Source organism: Triturus cristatus, chromosome 4_1 (genome assembly GCF_964204655.1).
Source record: "Triturus cristatus chromosome 4_1, aTriCri1.1, whole genome shotgun sequence".
NCBI lineage: Eukaryota > Metazoa > Chordata > Amphibia > Caudata > Salamandridae > Triturus > Triturus cristatus.
The window spans coordinates 873,087,894-873,104,941 of NC_140585.1; the positions used below are offsets into that span (position 1 = coordinate 873,087,894).

At 44.7% G+C, this 17,048-nt stretch overlaps 1 protein-coding gene across 4 annotated transcripts in view; it reads right to left on the minus strand.

Moving 5' to 3' along the window:
• PLXNA4 (plexin A4) overlaps positions 1–17,048 on the minus strand; it is a 1,024,340-nt gene that overhangs the window by 376,502 nt on the left and 630,790 nt on the right. For all 4 annotated transcript variants that reach the window (XM_085653587.1, XM_085653590.1, XM_085653588.1 and 1 more), the window contains one exon: positions 16,833–16,956. In XM_085653587.1, the coding sequence (XP_085509713.1) occupies positions 16,833–16,956 (124 nt within the window). The remainder of the gene's footprint in view (positions 1–16,832; positions 16,957–17,048) is intronic.

Sequence of the window (17,048 nt, forward strand, 5' to 3'; positions counted from 1 at the left end):
ATCTGTGCTTCTTTGGTGACATCACTGATGACATCTCAGATGACATCATTGACTTGCATATAATTACCTCCTGTAGCAACAGCACACATGTAACCCCTTACACACACATTGGACAATAACTTTATTCAAACATAAATCTGCATAAAAAAATGTCAATGCACAAACCACATATGTAGATGCACACCGCAATAATAAACAAACAATTTTAATACATGTGTGAATGCTAATTAGTAAACGTTTTTCAATAACATTGCATTGGGGGAATTTTTTTCACTATACTTTTTTTGCAGGGTGTTTCTCCACCTATAGCAACACTTAATCCTCTTTCCTGCTTTCAGTGTGGCATTTTCCCTGGGCATTCAGAAACATTCAGGGGCGGCTCGTCCGCTAATGCGGAGGAGCGTCGCCCCACTGCCCGCAGAGGCAAACGAAAAATAAAAAGATCTTTATACAGATCTTTTTGGTTTTTATCCTGTGGCTGAGCCTTGTGGGTGGGGCCCCAGCACTGCAGCAGTGGGGGGAAAGGAGTGGTGGTGGGCCATGCCATGAGCGCGCATGATGGTTTGGCCAGCCATCTTAATACAGCCAAACCGTCATGCGAACTGATATCTCTCCAACCCAGCTGTGTTGCTGGGTGAAAACATCAGCAGGCACAGGCTCCCAGCTTCCGATGGAGAACAAAACAAGCCAGCTCCGCCCAATCCTGACACTGCTCTCATAGTGAGAGCAGCCTCTGGATTGGCCGCAGTGGAAGCTGGGAGGAGAAGACCAGCGAGCAGAAGACCGGCAGGTACTTTAAAAAAAATACTGTTTCAGCTCCCTTGCACTGCTTTTCCCTGTGCTGCCAAAACACATCCCCCTTACACCAACTGCTACTGGGAACAATCACTCTACTCCCAAATGTCGAACAACCAACCCCTCATCACTCACCTCCACATGATTCTGGTTTCTCCTATTAAGTATTAATGTTCATTATGAAATGCACTGGATTTTGGGAGGTCAAACTGAACCCAGTAAATACCAACATGGTGGGATTGCAGTATTTACTTGGGCTGACTATCCCATTCTCATTCCACATTCTGCACCTTGGAATCTGGAATAGCTCAGAAATAATGCATGTTTTTCCTCTTTCTGTTGTGCAGCCTCAAAATGTTATGTACTTATGACTCAGAAATTCGGCAAGATTTAACCTGGGGACATTTTTGTTGGTGGACTTTCATAATGTTATGGGTTTTCTCCCATATTTTGTTGATGACTTACACATTGCTCTCTCCTGCTCACCTTTAGGATGAGTGGTCGTTTCATAATCAGCATTCTGTGGGTCTGGTTGATAATAATATGTGGATATCGAGTCCATTAAAGCTTTGCTCATTCTCTTGATCCTTTATCTCTTTATATCCTTCCACTGCTCTCCTAGTGTCCCTTAGTTCCTTCCTTCACTGCATCATTCGGGTATCATGAAGGCCTTGACAGGAATCCCACAATGCCAGCGGAGTCCCGGGCATCTGCTCCCCCATTAATCTTTACTTAGAGATCCCTACGTGGCTGGTGGGGATCCCTGTCAAAAAATCATAATCCTTTAGGCGGGCATTTGGGTTTTTCTTTCCGGAGTTTGTTTCTGAAAATGGAAAACTCAATGGCTCTAACGCGCCAGTAGCTTTCCCTTTGTGCATGGTGGTCATTGTGAGTTTTCCCTGCCCCACGTTCATCATGCCTTGCATCAACAAACTTGGAAAGGGAAAATTGGTGGCAGTCACCCTGCTCTAGTAAGGCAGAGTGACGTCACCATGGCTAGGTAGCTCAGCGGCAGATGGGCTATCAAGGGTTTCTGCTGGTGCAGCCCACGAAGGCTCCACCTTAGGAAAACCTGCTTCACCCCTCATTCGAATGAGGCAAGAGGACAGCAAGGTTGGCGGTGGGATGGCAGCCATTTTTTGGTTGGTGACCTCATCCTTTAAAAACCTCCCACTGAGTTTAATTTCCACTTTGACTCTTCTATCTGACATCGAATTCTTGTGGCATATATGAGCCCCCCTCACCCCTGGTTACCGCTGCTAAACTGCGAACGTGGATTCTTATGTTTCTCATTTTAAAGTGCTCGGTCCTTGCTTTCGCTCATTTTGTTCTTACCTTTTTTCGAATGTACTTTTCATGCAAGATACATAAGTATGGCCACAAGAGTGAGAAATGTATCAAGGACTTTTCATCCCTAGAACCAAAACATTGGAACTAGAGTATCAGGTTCCATTCTCCAGCACTACATGAGTAAAAGTGCACTATGCTTGTGCAATGTCCCTTTCTTTCACTTTCACAGCGATGAGATTTACCATCACTTTAAAACCTCTAAAAGTAGAAGAAAACACGCGCATCGTATTTTAAAGCCTTTCTTGTGGCTGAATCCAATGAAGTCATTATGCTACATATCAGGTGCCACACAAAAGACCGTGGACTGTTCTGTAGATGTTATTCCTCCACTTCCAAATAGCCCTACTATTGCTGTAGTCTTCTCAAATCTTTGTCTCTCTTACCAGCCGTGCCCTTCTTGCCAATCGCCTTTCTTGCTAACATTTCTGTTCTCTGAGACGTCTGTATGGGGTACCAACCCACCCATCCTTTTGCACTCGTATACGTCTTCTGCTATCAATTCCTTTCTCTTTCGTCCTAGGCTCTCCGTGTTGCCTCCTAATCCCCACCACTGAGGCATAATCGCCATTTTGTTCTGTCTCCTTTAATGCTCTGATACTCTGAGCTTCTCTGCTTCACTGCTCTGCCACAGCTTACCAAACCCGATCAAATTCTGCACCTGTATACAGGGCCGGCTTTTGGGCGGTGCGACCGCACCGGGTGCCGAGGTCAGGGGGGCGCCGGGCGCCACCATACCTGCGTCTCTTAAATTGGCAGTCACTCCTGTTAAAACAGTTTTCCCTCTTTCTTTTCTACGATGTTATTCTTCGTAGAAATGGAAGAGAGGAAAACCGTGTTAACAAATCAGGAGGCACGCACGCTTTTGCCCGCCCATGCGTTGCGTTTTGATCAGCTGCCGGCCTGCCTGTAACTTAAACCTACATCGCGGGACGCACGCGGGCGGGCCCTGACAGATACTTCCGACGGCTAAATTGGTGGCGCAGTCTCTCCGACTCCAGTCCACGGCAGGGATTTTGGCAGTGGCACTCTGCAGCATAAAGTGAGTTATATGTGACGGTCAACTTTTTTTGTTAATCAAAAATTAGTGTTAAATTAAATGAACAAATAGGGTGATGACCTCCCCACCTTCTGCCCCCCTCCACCCCCCCCCCTGTGGCGGTATACTTCAAACACTGCTCTGGTTGCGGAATGCGTCACCGTGAGAGTGCTCACGCTCGTCTTTTGTTTTGTGAGCAGGAGTCTCTTTCATCTCAAACTTTTCTTTACAGATAATATACTCCTGAAAAACACACTACATCAAATATAACGCCTATCGCAGGCATCACAGCTTCACCTGCCCTTGTGTAGCTTTTTCAAAAACTTACAATTTGTATTTAGCTGGGAATAGCTCTGTGTGCTCCCGCACCTGCTCCCGGGAGGTCAAGCAGCAGGTCACAGATAGTAAGAAAGCCCGAAGGGCCCTATGCAGAATGTCGCCCTTCCAAGTTAGATAAAACTCCAAACTTTTGTGTGGGTTAACACTTTGAACCCTGTGCCCTGAAGCTATCTTTGGGCGCTATAATTAACCGTGTGCTTTGCGCTTTAATAAGCAACGAAGCTGCCAGCACTTTACAGCTCCGTGAAAGTATTCGAAAAGTATTGGTGCTGTCAGAACAAAGCAGGGACTACTCCTCCTGCGCCCAACAGAAAAGTGTTTCTAATGGAAAACGAGGCGCTAGATCGGATCCCAAAAAACTCCCCTCAAGTGGCGCAGACGGCGCTGCCTCGAGCAGCCCCATTTATTGAGCAAGTCGGAAATGCTGCGTGCCTGTGAAGTACACGGGGCACACGCTAACCCATAGCCACGCCCCCATACCAACCTCATCAATCAATTAAAACGTATTTAGCTGGATAAAGTTGTTGAAAAGATTATATTGAACAGTGCAGTAAAGTATTCGGTAGAATGTTGCCTGCAGTAACATTGAATGGAAACTAGTGACTTATCCCTGTCGGTATGTGCTCATTATTTTGTGCCAAAGTTTTTTGTCTTTAAATAGCCATTTTAAAAGTACGCTAATCTGCAAGAATGGGGATTTTGAATGTAATGTTTATCTAATAGTCGACAGCTGCTGGTATTGGTAGACATTGGAATATCGCTAGTATTGTGTAATTTCAATTAATTATCCAAAAAATAAATCGGGGATTTAAAGTGAAAGTAACCGGGAAAAAACATTGCGCCTAGAATCCTGAATGTCTAATCTATGAGCATCGAGGTCTCGGTTTGCACATATCGGGCTATAGCCATGTATGTTCATTCGCTTTGCTTAACCTAGAATGAATATTCTTCTGCGGCACATTCGGATATGGACTGATAGAGATGTTGTTTGTTTTTCAAAGTAATGGATGTGCCGCATTTGCCACATAATCTAACGTCAGCTGCATGCTTTGCAGATTTTAACAAAGAATAATGTGCTACTCTTGCGCTGTCCCCGTCTTCAGACCCAGGGTTGGCCCAGTGCCAGGCTTGCAGTTTCGCTACAGCCACCCCTAGGGTTGACCCACTGACAGTGCTGTGGTATTCCTTCCTGCAGCCCCCACAGCCACAGAGAATACCCTTGGCTGTATATATTTAATATGCGGTTAAAAACCATACAACTCAACACAAAAAATGTTTGCTTGGGGGGGCGCCAACAAAGATCGTCGCACAGGGCGCCACAATCTCTAAAGCCGGCCCTGCCTGTATAAGAACAAATCTTCTTTGTCACTGGCTACTTCCACCTGCCCTTTTAAACTAGCCAAGCACCTTGTCTTTTCTAAAAGTGTTTTCATCGAGATTGAGTCTGATTTACTTACACACAATTGGAAAAAATGCAAAATAAATTGACTAAATGTTTTAGCAAACAAGGTTTGTCTACTCATAAACATGCATTTATTAAAAAGAAAAGAAATTTTTTATTAATTGGGGAAGCTAGGTTGACGCCAAGTCACACAACCTAAAAACATACTGCAGAGGTGTCCAACATTGGTCCAAGATGGCAGTTGCATCAAAGTTTTTCTGCTATCTACATGCAATTGAATTACATAATTAGAGAAAAAACTTAATACACGGAACAATTAGAAAATCTTTTCAACATTAGTTTTTATAAAAAGCCTGACAGGATTCGGGAAATCATGGACAAATAGTGAACAACCAGGCTATATAAACACTGGTTTTAGATAGGTCCAGGCGAAATTTCCTTTATGCCTGCATAATCATGGTTAATTTCTGGGATTTTGCTATGCAATTTGTACGCGAAATACCTGAGATTATGCCATTAAGCAATTGGGGCTTCATTCAGGTAAAAATCCTATCATGGGACCATGGGAAAACATAATTGAACTGATATCCAGAAGCTGTTGTTCATGTCACATGCAATTTTGTGCTTTTTGTTAGACGAAATACATTTTTGTGCCAAAAGTGGACACCAGTATGCATTTTGCACACACACACACACAAATTAACTATGTTAAAACTGGCAACTCACATAATAAGTCATAATCTTGTGCAATTGATTTTGTATTTTGCTTCATTTCCATAAAGGAAAGTATGCAGATTTGGCACATTCTTAGTGTGTATAGTTCACTATTGACTTGTTAACACTGCCAGTTGGACATATTTATGACATCATAGACTTCTTCGTAAGAACTATAGATTACAGCAGTGATAAGCATTGTTGTCGTCAGTGTAGAGGTGGACTGGCTTATAGGCAATTGGAGAATGGGAAGAGTGTAGCAAAGCAGTCTTTTCAGATCCAATAGCCTACAGAAAATTCATGCAATTTCCCCATAGGCTTCTTTGGCTCTCCGCTCAAACACATAAGGAAACAAAAAGGATAAAAAATCCATTTCCAACCATTGTTTGCCACATATCTAATGAATAATCAATGTCAGCAGACATCTCACTCTTCAAGCCGCCAAAATTGCTCCTGAAAAGATTAACTGGTCGTGGAAATCATGCAGAATGCTCCTGCCATGTTTCCCTTGCGGCCACGGCTTTTTCGATGAATTTGCCCATTTTGAATTCCAACCTCGATCTGTTACAGGATGTCCCAGTTTGTCCATTAATGAGAACAGTGATTGGCAATCACAGACTGCATTGGCCTCGGTTGAAAAACCAGTGGCCCTGTTCTCCACTTGAAGCGTGCCTAGCTCCAGCATTTTTGTGCAGTAATAAAAAAACAAGACATATAAATGATATCACTCAAGGGATAAGAAGAATTGGAAATATTTGTCAATGATAAACACAGCCTGAGTTGTTGTAGCTTTTGCAAACAAACGTTGCATTTTGGCTCTTTTCCCTGAGGAGAGAATGAGCACATTTAGGAGACGAGCATGCCCTCGCCGCAATCCCGCGCTCGAGCGATGCGTTAATGTGCTCTCGATTTGCTCTGATGCGAGGCTTCACTGGCCTGGGGCCTTGGTAATCTTCTCTGGTTTGTGAACTGTCGCAGCCCTGGGAGGCTTTGTTCCCATTTCCAGATTAGGCTGGAGCTGTGCGTACAGGCCAACAGGGCACTCTACCCTCTGGGTGCAAATTCAACAGCGAGCAGAGGCCATTAGGCAAACGAGCTCCGAAATGGTCTCAGGCTCTCTTCGGGCATCCTGAACATACTGGTGAATCTTTGCGGTTTAGAGAAAGAAAAATCGCTCCAATGAGGAAATTAAATTATGACACCCTACGAAGGCTAGCCTTGCTACTACGACCATTTTCCCATTCAACTCCCCACCCACTCATCTACTAAAATAGATAGATCTGTCCACAGCTGCTTTACTGCTAGAAGGACAAAACACTGATCTATTTGGCTAGGTCTTTGGAACTCTAAAACATGACATATACATTTCTAGAATACGTACGATCCATTAATCACCTAAACATTCTTCTTTGTGCTCTTCTGTAGACAACTCGGAACAGAACTTAGAAGATGAAGTAATTAAATCAGTTTTGAAAACATAATAATTTTGGACTCCATCTTGTCTGAGCTAGAGTTAATTCTGTCAGAAAGAACAGGCACTCCAACGAGATCAGTGGTGTCCAAAGAAGGTCCAGGAAGGCTGAATCCATGCCAGAGTTTCAAGCTATCTATATATGAAACATTTACATAGAAAGCAAATGTTGTCCTGAAAATCTGGGCCTACGTGAGACACATCACTCGATGGTGCTTTATATCCCCATCCGACTATCTCACAATTGATCACAGATAACATTGACGAATTATTAGCTCCAATTCAAAATAGTGTCACAAGAATAGGAATTGGTTGAGATCTGATTAAAAAAATCTAAGATGCACAACACACCATACACATCTGAAATAACTGGAGCTGGAATGCACGGACTTCTGTGGAGAAATGGCTCATAGAGATCAATACTAATTGTTTTAAAAAAAACCCTAGCTAGGTTAAATTCTAAATAATAACCCGGGAAAGGCATGAACTTTTTCTAAAACCATAGATCTTCAGTATTGCAAAGACATTGAGGGTTTCATGTATATAGACCACTCAGCCCTTTATGGGCCGCGCATTTAATGGTCTTATGTCTTTTTTCCAATTGCAAGACACATTTTGTATCAATGTAAGTGAGATACCCATAATTGTGCCCTGTAGAACTATACAATTTGACCTTGTCCTTTTTGCAGGGTTATTCACAAACTTTGTGGCTTCTTCCTCCTAATTTTCTGACCTCCATTTTGTTGGCTTTAAGACCCTGGGCACTTTACTACTACTAATCAGTGCATAAGTGTGTGTGCTCTCTCCCCTAAAACATGGTGTGATTGGTTTACACCTGTTTGGCATATATCATTTACTTGTAAGTTCCTTGTGCAGTGGTATCCCAGATACCCAGGGCCTGTATATTAAATGCTACTAGTGGGCCTGCAGCACTACTTGTGCCACCCACTGACGTAGCCTTTCAAACCTGTCTCAGGCCTGTCACTGCAGGGCCTACATCTGCAGCTTACTGCCACATTGACTTGGCATTTAAAACTACTTGCCAAGCCTTAAACTCCCCATTTTCTACATATAGGTCACCTCTAACGTAGGCCCTAGGCAGCCCTATGGGCAGGGTGCTGTGCAAGTAAAAGGTAGGACATGTGTCTTTATTGTGTGTCATGTTCTGGTAGTGCCAAACAGCCTTTTTGGTTCTCTCTACAGTGAGGCCTACGCTTCTCATAGGTTAGCATTGGGAATTCCTTTATAGGTATGTACGTGGTAATTCCTGATCTGAAACGAGTAGCATTGGCATGTTTGGAATAGTGGTGATAAATCCTGCTTACAGGTGTAGCTGGGTTTTACATTACTATTTTAGAAATGCCACTTTTAGCAAGTGGGCATTTTTTCTGTGCTTATTTGTGTTTTGCAGCCTGAGTCCAATCCACGTCTGGGCCTGGGTGACAGCTACACTTTGTGCACAGTTTCCATTCAGCCATCACACAGTAAGGGTTGGGTGTAACAGGTCACATCTGCATACTGACAGTCTTCCTGGGCTGGGAGAATGAGGGTCATTCACACTTTACATTGTATAGGCTGTGTCCTGCCTTCGCACAAAGCGCTGATTTACCCCTTACTGATGTCTGGAGTCAGGGCTAGCGTTGACATTTGAAAGGGGGGTTGTGCCCTTCTAAGGATTCCTTGGAAGTCACCTCTACATCAAAGACATTTGTAGCAGAAGTACAGGGGCCCTGACTCCATGTTTTGCGACCCTGCATGGACTTGTAACCAGACTCTGCAGGCTCTATATACTGCACTAGAGGGAGATCACCACTTGGACTACTTGACTTTGTTGTGCTAACCTGCTGGCCTGCTTGGCTGCTAGAGAGACTACCAGTAAGCTGAGGAAACCAGTGTGCTGGCCTGTTGCCTGCCTGCCTGCTTGCTCTTCGGGGCCCCCAGTACTCTCCAGGGACAGGTTGGCTGGCCCCTACCCTGCTCAGTTAAGAATCTCCAAAGGATTCCAGGCCAGCACTGTTTGTGGCTAAAGAACAGTGTGTGCTTTCAGCTTCTTCATATTCAGCGTGTAGTGAGCGCTGCATTTACTCTGCTTTTGGGATTGAGCTAGCAAGTGGTGAGTGCTTTAAGATCAGAGCACAGTGCGTTTCTGAACCTGTGCTTAAGCACCCGCTGCTCGGCCAAGCCTATGTGTGTGGAGTGCTGCGCCTCTTGGACCCAATGCTCGTGCCGCACTCAGAGCGATGTTCGCATCTTTTTCAGGAGACTAGCATTGGGAACCCAGAGCTGTGCACCCGATCGCCGCTGGCATATGTCGGCGTGCAACTGGGCAATCGGCTGCCCCACTTGCACTCACTGCTTTGGAAATCACTGCCTTTGTTGCATGTAGACCGAGCCATCCGCTCTGGTCTGTAAACGCCCAGATCCTGTGAGCTGCCTGAACCAGGAGGCCGCCGGCCAAGTCAGCAGCCCTTTCCCCACCCAGAGCTGTTTTGTTTGCAGGCATTTCTAAACATTGGTCTGAAACGCCATGGAGGGTACAAGACATGCTGCAACGTTGGAGCGGCGTGTGCTTCAAAAAGCTGTGTTGATCTCAGCAGCTGCGCCGAGCGGTTGCATGCAGCTGCCTCTCACTTTGGGATGCAGGGAGACCCAGTGAGGTCTCCTCATGGCATTCCAAAGTGTGTGTGTGCCCGCCCCTCATGTTGGTGCATATCTTTGGGGGCATTGGTGTGCCACAGTACGAGGCAAGGCCCATGTCTCCTTGTAGAATAAACACAATTGCAATTATCATATCACTCGTAGTAGGCTCGCAGGTGCTCTGGCAGCCTATGCCTACCTGAAATCATTGTGCTAGGGCTCCCAAAGAGAACTGTAACCCCGCTAATAGTGGTGCAATGGTTTATGTGCCCACAGGTGCTTATGGTTGTGGGCGTTTCTAGAGGGAATGCATGATGTCTTCATCACTGGTCATACTGAGTAATTTATGTGCTTATCCACAACTGAAAAATCATGACTGATGTGTTTTCTGTGCCCCACATGCCAAGTACTTTATGATGTATGTCGGTTTAGCCTCGAACAGGCTATCACGGACCATATGAGTATCTGCCTGATATGCACAGTACTTATGATTCATGTTATTATGGTCTTGTGTTATGCATAATAAATGATATATTTTATTCAGCCCTGCGTGGAGTCTCTTTTGTGGTGGATTCATTGTGTCACTGTTGTGAGTGCGTTGCGCAAATGCTTTACACATTGCCTCTGATGATAAGCCCTGTCTGCTCTGTGCCAACCTACCAGGGGGTGAGCACATGTTATCTTTGGTGTGTAACTTAATTGTCCTGACTAGAGTGGTGGGTTCTGCCTGGCTTAGGTTGATACCCTAGCCAACCAGCAACCCCATTTCTAACACATACACATCACTAAATAAAAATAATAACAAACAAAAGTTTTGTGTTTTCAAAGAAAAAGCTGAGATGAATCCATTTAGCCACGAATGGAGGGTAAACTTTGATGGTGAACATCACTATAGATACTCAAATTCATGAGAAAAACCAATCAATGGGGTCTACGTACATTCAATCACTCTGATAACTGAATGGATGGTACAATGATTGACTTGAAATGACTAGGCTGTGCATGGAAATCAAGAGAAGTAATAAGTTCGCATTTGGGCTGTTTTTCTCCATTAAAAAAATCTAAACAAATTCATGTGTAGGTGAGCACATGTGAAAAGAAGAAAGAGAGATAATTGTCTAGCCAATATGCCAACAAATTAGCCATTGCGGGCCCACCTGAGAAGAATGAGGTTGTGGCTCATATAATGTTTAATTAATCCTGTCTCTTATCTAAGCGTGTTAGCTATTTCCAATGTTGACGTTCTGTGACATGCATGTTGGTAATGTGAATGGCACCTCTAATACCCTCCCTGTGGTTCACCAACCAGCCAGCAGACGGGTGCAAACTTACTGGTCTGAAGGAAAATCCACTGGAGACTTGGAGATTAATGCCTTGGGCGGACAGATGGCACCATGCCCAATTAATGCCAGTGCTTGATAACTCACGCAGTATGCTGGCTCAAAACCACCTGATTGTCAAAAACAATCCCAAGCTTCAACAGTGGCTATATTACTGGGTTTGGCAACAAAGTGGCAAAATACCTGGTTTGTTTTGGATTCAATCTATGATGCACTTTTATGAGACTTTGTCAAGGAGAGTTCAATTATCTCCATAGCAGTAGTGGTGGAAGAGGACAGGACATGTAAGCGGTGACTGCAGCTCTGAACAATAAGCATAAATACACGTTCACATCTACTGCATGTATAATACTAATCTCCTTCTCAGGGCTACTCGGCTGGGTTCCCTCCCTAACTGTGAGGGTAGCGTAACATGTCACTCTTTCCCGAGGCTCTGTTCTCTATGTCAATATTCTTCATTCTAATTGGGGGAAGTAAACTTTAACATGAACACGCAATGCTCCATGCATTCCTTTCTGTAGTCTCTGCTTTGGTAAAGCGTGCATCTTAATTTTCCAATCTTCAAAAGATACTTCCCAGATCACACAAGGGAGGATCTTCCTCTTGCAATAAATCCCTCCTTAACACATTGTAATGGTGTTAGAAATGGGGGTATCAAGTTAGCAGTAGTTTGCACCTCGTCCAAGTAGGGACCTTTCCATCTAGTTAGGGTAAGGGGATTACACAGCCAAGATAACCCTGCTTACCTCTTTGGTAGCTTGGCACAAGCAGTCAGGCTTGTCTCAGAGGCAATGTGTAAATCATTTGTAACACACAGTACAAACACTACAGATGGACAACACACCAGATTAGAAAAAATAAAGTATGTTCATCTAAACCAAACAAGACCAAAACAACAAAAATCCAACATACACATATCAAAATATGTCTTTTAAAAAAAAAAACAGTTCAGTCAATAAAAACTATGGATGCGTCAATTTTAGTACAAAGTACCTTGGATGCATCAAAATTACAGGACCAAAACATGCAAGGTGATGCGTCAGTTTCTTACTCACAGGGAAGGTGATGCGTCAGTTTCTTGCTCCTAGGGAAGTGATGCTTCATTTCTTACTGCCATGCATGAGAGGTGATGTGTCGGTTCCTTACTGGAGAGGAGGTGATGCGTCGGTTTCTTACTGCGAGGGGAGGTGATGCGTTAGCTTCTTACTGAAAGCCCAGCATTGATGTAGATTTGGCGTACAGGTACGATGTGCCAGAAAATGCAGGTGCTGTGGGTCGATGCAGCGGCGTTCCAGGCACTGCATCGATTTCTGCAACTGCAGACAGGTGATGCATCTATTTTTCCAGGCGTGCAGCAGGACTTGTGTTGGAGCAGGAGTTTCGCACTATGAAGACTTGGGCTGCAGTGGTTTCTTCGACGTCTGACAGGAGCTGCATCAATATTTTCAGCCTCAACAATGCGTGTGTCTTTCAACCCCATGGAAGGTTGCAGCAGGAAAAACTGGGCTGGAAGGGCGAAGGGTGGATTTTCAGCAACAGAAGCAGCAATACAACCTCCAAGGGCCCAGAACTGGAGTTGGCATCACAAGACAGGTCAGAACTCCCAGCACTGGAGTTCAGTATTGCTGCATGTGAAATCTGTCTCTGAGACTTCTTAACAGGTGGCAATCTTTACAGCAAGCCCTTGGAGAATCTTCTTAAGCAGGATACCACAGCAAAGCATAAGTCCAGTATTCCACTGTCCACAGACAGAATCATCAACGGCAGACCAACTGCAGGCCAACCCAGCAAAGCATCACACAGCAAAGGCAGTTCTTCAGCCCTTCTTCTTGGCTGGGTCCTCTTAATCCAGAAGTGTTCTAAAAGTCTGGGGTTTTAGGTCCAATACTTATACCCCTTTTCCCTTTGAAGTCTCTCTTGCTCAATAAAACTAGTTTTGTCCTCCCTGGTCCAGCCACACTACAGGGAGTGGAGACAACATTGTGCAGGGCAGCCACAGCCTATTCATTTGTTAGTGACAACTCCTCCCACCACTCTAGCCGCGGAAGACCCATCAGCATATGCAGAGCACACGTGGCCTGGGCATACTCAGCGCACATAACTAGGGACTTACCAGTAAATCAAATATACCAATCATCGATAATAAATCATAATGACAATTTACACGGGGTGAACTTGCACTTTAGCACTTATCAGAAGTGGTAAAGAGCTCACAGTCAACAAGCCAGCAAAAACGAAGTCCAGGCTACCATAAAAACAGGAGGAGAGACAGCAAAAAGATTGGGAAAAAACACACCAAAAATGTCGTCAGTTTTTCATTAATGGCCAGAAAAAGAGTAATATAGATAGCTTTACATATGTACCTCTACTTGGTGCCCATCACTTTAATAAGTTTTACTGGTTTCAAAAAGAAATTAGAATCACCAGTCGGATGCACTTTCAGGATATATTTCACTAATACCTGCGTCTGTATGGATTTTGATGTTGGACTCCTTCTGGAGCTATTGTTTCCAATCCTTTGACAGGTGATATTGGGCATCGCAGTTTTTTAACTGGGACTGGTGAAAATTCGGTAATTTCTTGCCACTGCATCAATCACATTGTGATTGGTCAGGGAGGTGACCACAGTAACTGGCAAAGGTCTTAAAGTCCTCTACTTAACAGCCACACACACCACCTTCCTCCCCATGAGCAAACATGAACAGGAGGGAAATCAGATGAGAAACCACAAGGCAAGAAGAAGGTTGAGACCTGAAACTACACACAAAATAACATGCCCACTCAACCAAACCGGCATTCACACTTCACACTCCTCTTTTCAAGCAACGGCTTTAAGAGAGGTTTAAGAGTGGTCAAGATCAGATCGCACAGAGTGTCTTTTTGGAGAGTATAACCCTTAAAACACAATCTATGCTAAGCTCACAGGCCATAAATACATCTGAGTGGGAAGCAGATGCTAAATAGGTAATCAATTCCCTTAAGGACCTGGAGAAGCACACTGCCTGATAAAAGTTACCTCAGTTCTGTACAAGGGACGTGGAAAGGTTTTACCATCCATACGAACAGATGAAAAAGATGCACAGTTCAGCAACAATTAGTGTCGAAAGTCTGCACCAATACCGAGGCATAGGTATGTGTGGCAAAAAACTATTTTAATTTCCTGTCCAGACATCTTGTAACAGGTATGCGAAAGGTGTCTGAGGTGAAGGCTGCATGCCGTGCTGCACCCTCCCATGGTCCCTGGTAGATGATATATATGGCAGCGACCCCATGACTAGGGCACGGGTGGGGAGCATGTGGGCGGGGGGTCTTGGGGCACGTCAGGGAACATGCTTGTGGTTAGGTTTGCAGGTAAGGTGCATCAGGACCCCATGAATCATTGTGCCAGTTGAGGGGTTTCGGTGGAGGACCAACAGGCCAATCGATTCTCTTTGGCAGTGGTTCAACGGAGTATGACGGCTGGCAAGCGGAGTCAGTTTAACCTACACCCACCCCACTAGTTCCTCAAGCTGCCCAGAAGTATTTTTAAACAACAATTAGCTAAACACAAAGTCTGGCTGGCAATACGTAGTTTTAAGAAATGCACATTGAGTTGAGAGCAGTGGAGCTAGGTAACTTTGCCTACCCCTGGAGCGCACATATGAAGACAGTGAACAGAGTCACAAACATGAAAAGCACTAGATACTCTGTGTTGGAAAGGCAAGTAGGGACACTGAAATAGTGGAAGAAGATGCCAAAACATCCTCAGAGATGAAGAACAACTCATAGCGCCATACTCACTCCAGCTGCCGGCTTGTGTATGGGGAAAAACAAATAGAACAATTATTTAGGATCAGGGGAATGTCCCAGCACCACATTTGCTTACTTTGCCCTAAATACTTCAGACCAAGGTAGTACCTGTCTATGTCTAACCCAGTGTGGAAGCCGACGCGCATGATACTCACGCTAGTGTAGCCCTCGTAGCCCCCCCAAATATTATAGGAGGCATAGGACCAGCGAAAAGGGTGTATAACCAGGGAAAACCCAGGTCCAGAAACAGATGCAAACCAAGAACACAAACAGAGTGAAAAGATTATGAAGACATGCACTAGGTCATTATACCAATACCTTGACAGCTCTACAGGCCTTGAGACAGAATGATATTTAATGGTGGGAGTAAAGGGGCAATAACCATCTGAGACCAGACAGTGCAAACCTATTGCTGAAACTAAACTGTCAACACCACACGACTGCTTAATTAACAATAAGGAATAAATAACTTACATCAACAACCATTGAAAACAGAACCCGTGAGTTGAAAGTTTTGCCATTTGTCTAGTAAAGGTAGGACTACCAGCATTAATGTGTGGCTTAGGGAAAAGTGCAATGGACTACTCAGTGCCCGATTCCCATGGGGTCTCCACACTCGTGGTAGGGACCCCGCAGTCATGAGGGGGGGCCCCCCGCATTCATGGCGGGACCTCTATTAAGCAGCTTGTTAAGGGGGAGAAGAGACATGACACTAACCCTGGGCAGACAACTACGCTACGCTCGCGAAGTTTGCGTAGTTTGTGCTACTTTGGACTACCTGAATTACACGTAGCACAGTGCAAAATGCGTAGCGTAGCATAGTTGGCATTTTTTGCTCACTCACAGTCCTCAACGTCAAGTTGGCGACCGCGAGCGAGCAAAATGACATCCCGGGGAGACTTTTTCCTCGTTCGCGATCAGCAACAACAAGTTGGCGACCGCAAAAAATAAACCTCCCGGTGAGATTCTCAACACGGGGAGGTCAGATTTCCCATTGCGAGTGGTCGATGAGAAACTACCAGTCCGCATTGAGAAAGCTGCCGCTCGAGTAAAAATCTACTCGAGCGGCAGAAAACGACAGCTTGCACTGTGCAAGATGCCGTTTGCAATGATTGCACAGTGCGGACAAGCATCCGGCACTGTGCAATCATCGCGAACAGCGTACTACGTAGTACGCGTAGTGCTGCGCATATCTCGCGTAGTGCACTAGGCGTAGCTACGCGTAGCGCTACTACTCGAACTACGCCCAGGGTTACGTGACACCTCATTGACAATAATGCATTTTTAGGCTCATACCCTTATTTACTGTATGATGAAGGTATTTCAGGACGGGGATAATGGAGGGAACTCAGCGAGTGACTAAGGGACCAATCAGGGCCTAACTGTACCAAAAGAGATTTTAGATTACATGTTGCCTATTAAACAAGGGTTATGACCTTCAGCCTGGGGCAGAATTACTAAAGTGCCCTGGCAGGTTAAATACCAACTGGCAATGAATCTATAGGAGTGGGGGATATTAACTATTAAGATAGTAGACCCAGGTGAGCAGAACCCACAGACGGTGTCACTGGTCCCCTATGATGGCTCTTTCAACATCCGTGAGCCACTCAGCAGGTTCTGCGATTTAACCTGTGTGACTGTTGAGCTTTAAAAGTATCCACTCAGCATTCGCTAGTATTAGTAGGTGGTAGTTTGCAAAAGATCATTTAATGTTACTTCCTGTGATTGATTTGCTGCTGAAGGGTGGGCATCGCTACGTTCACTCCCCCTATGATCGTGAAAAGACAGTGCTTGCAAATCCTGCCGAGTTTCTAAGCAACATCAAGCCTGATGGTATAAGATGTTTTCAATATGGGTGGATAGCTAAGTGTAGTGAGCTAAAAGGAAGTGCAAAGGCTGATAAACATGTTCTTGCAATAGAATTCTTAAACATTATGTAGTACATGGAGGTTTTCTTACCAGCACATTGTATTGAGAAACAGATATGTTGTTCGGATGCACCGTCAGGCGAACACATTGCTTCATATCCGAGGCAAATCTTCGGGCCTCATGCGATCGATCGCAGTTCTCCCTCCTCGTGCACCTGTCAAATAAACAGAATACAAGCTCACTCATGGTGTTGTCCTACACAATCTAGTCTTAAAAGAACATCCTTAATCAGAGGTGGGCAAGCCA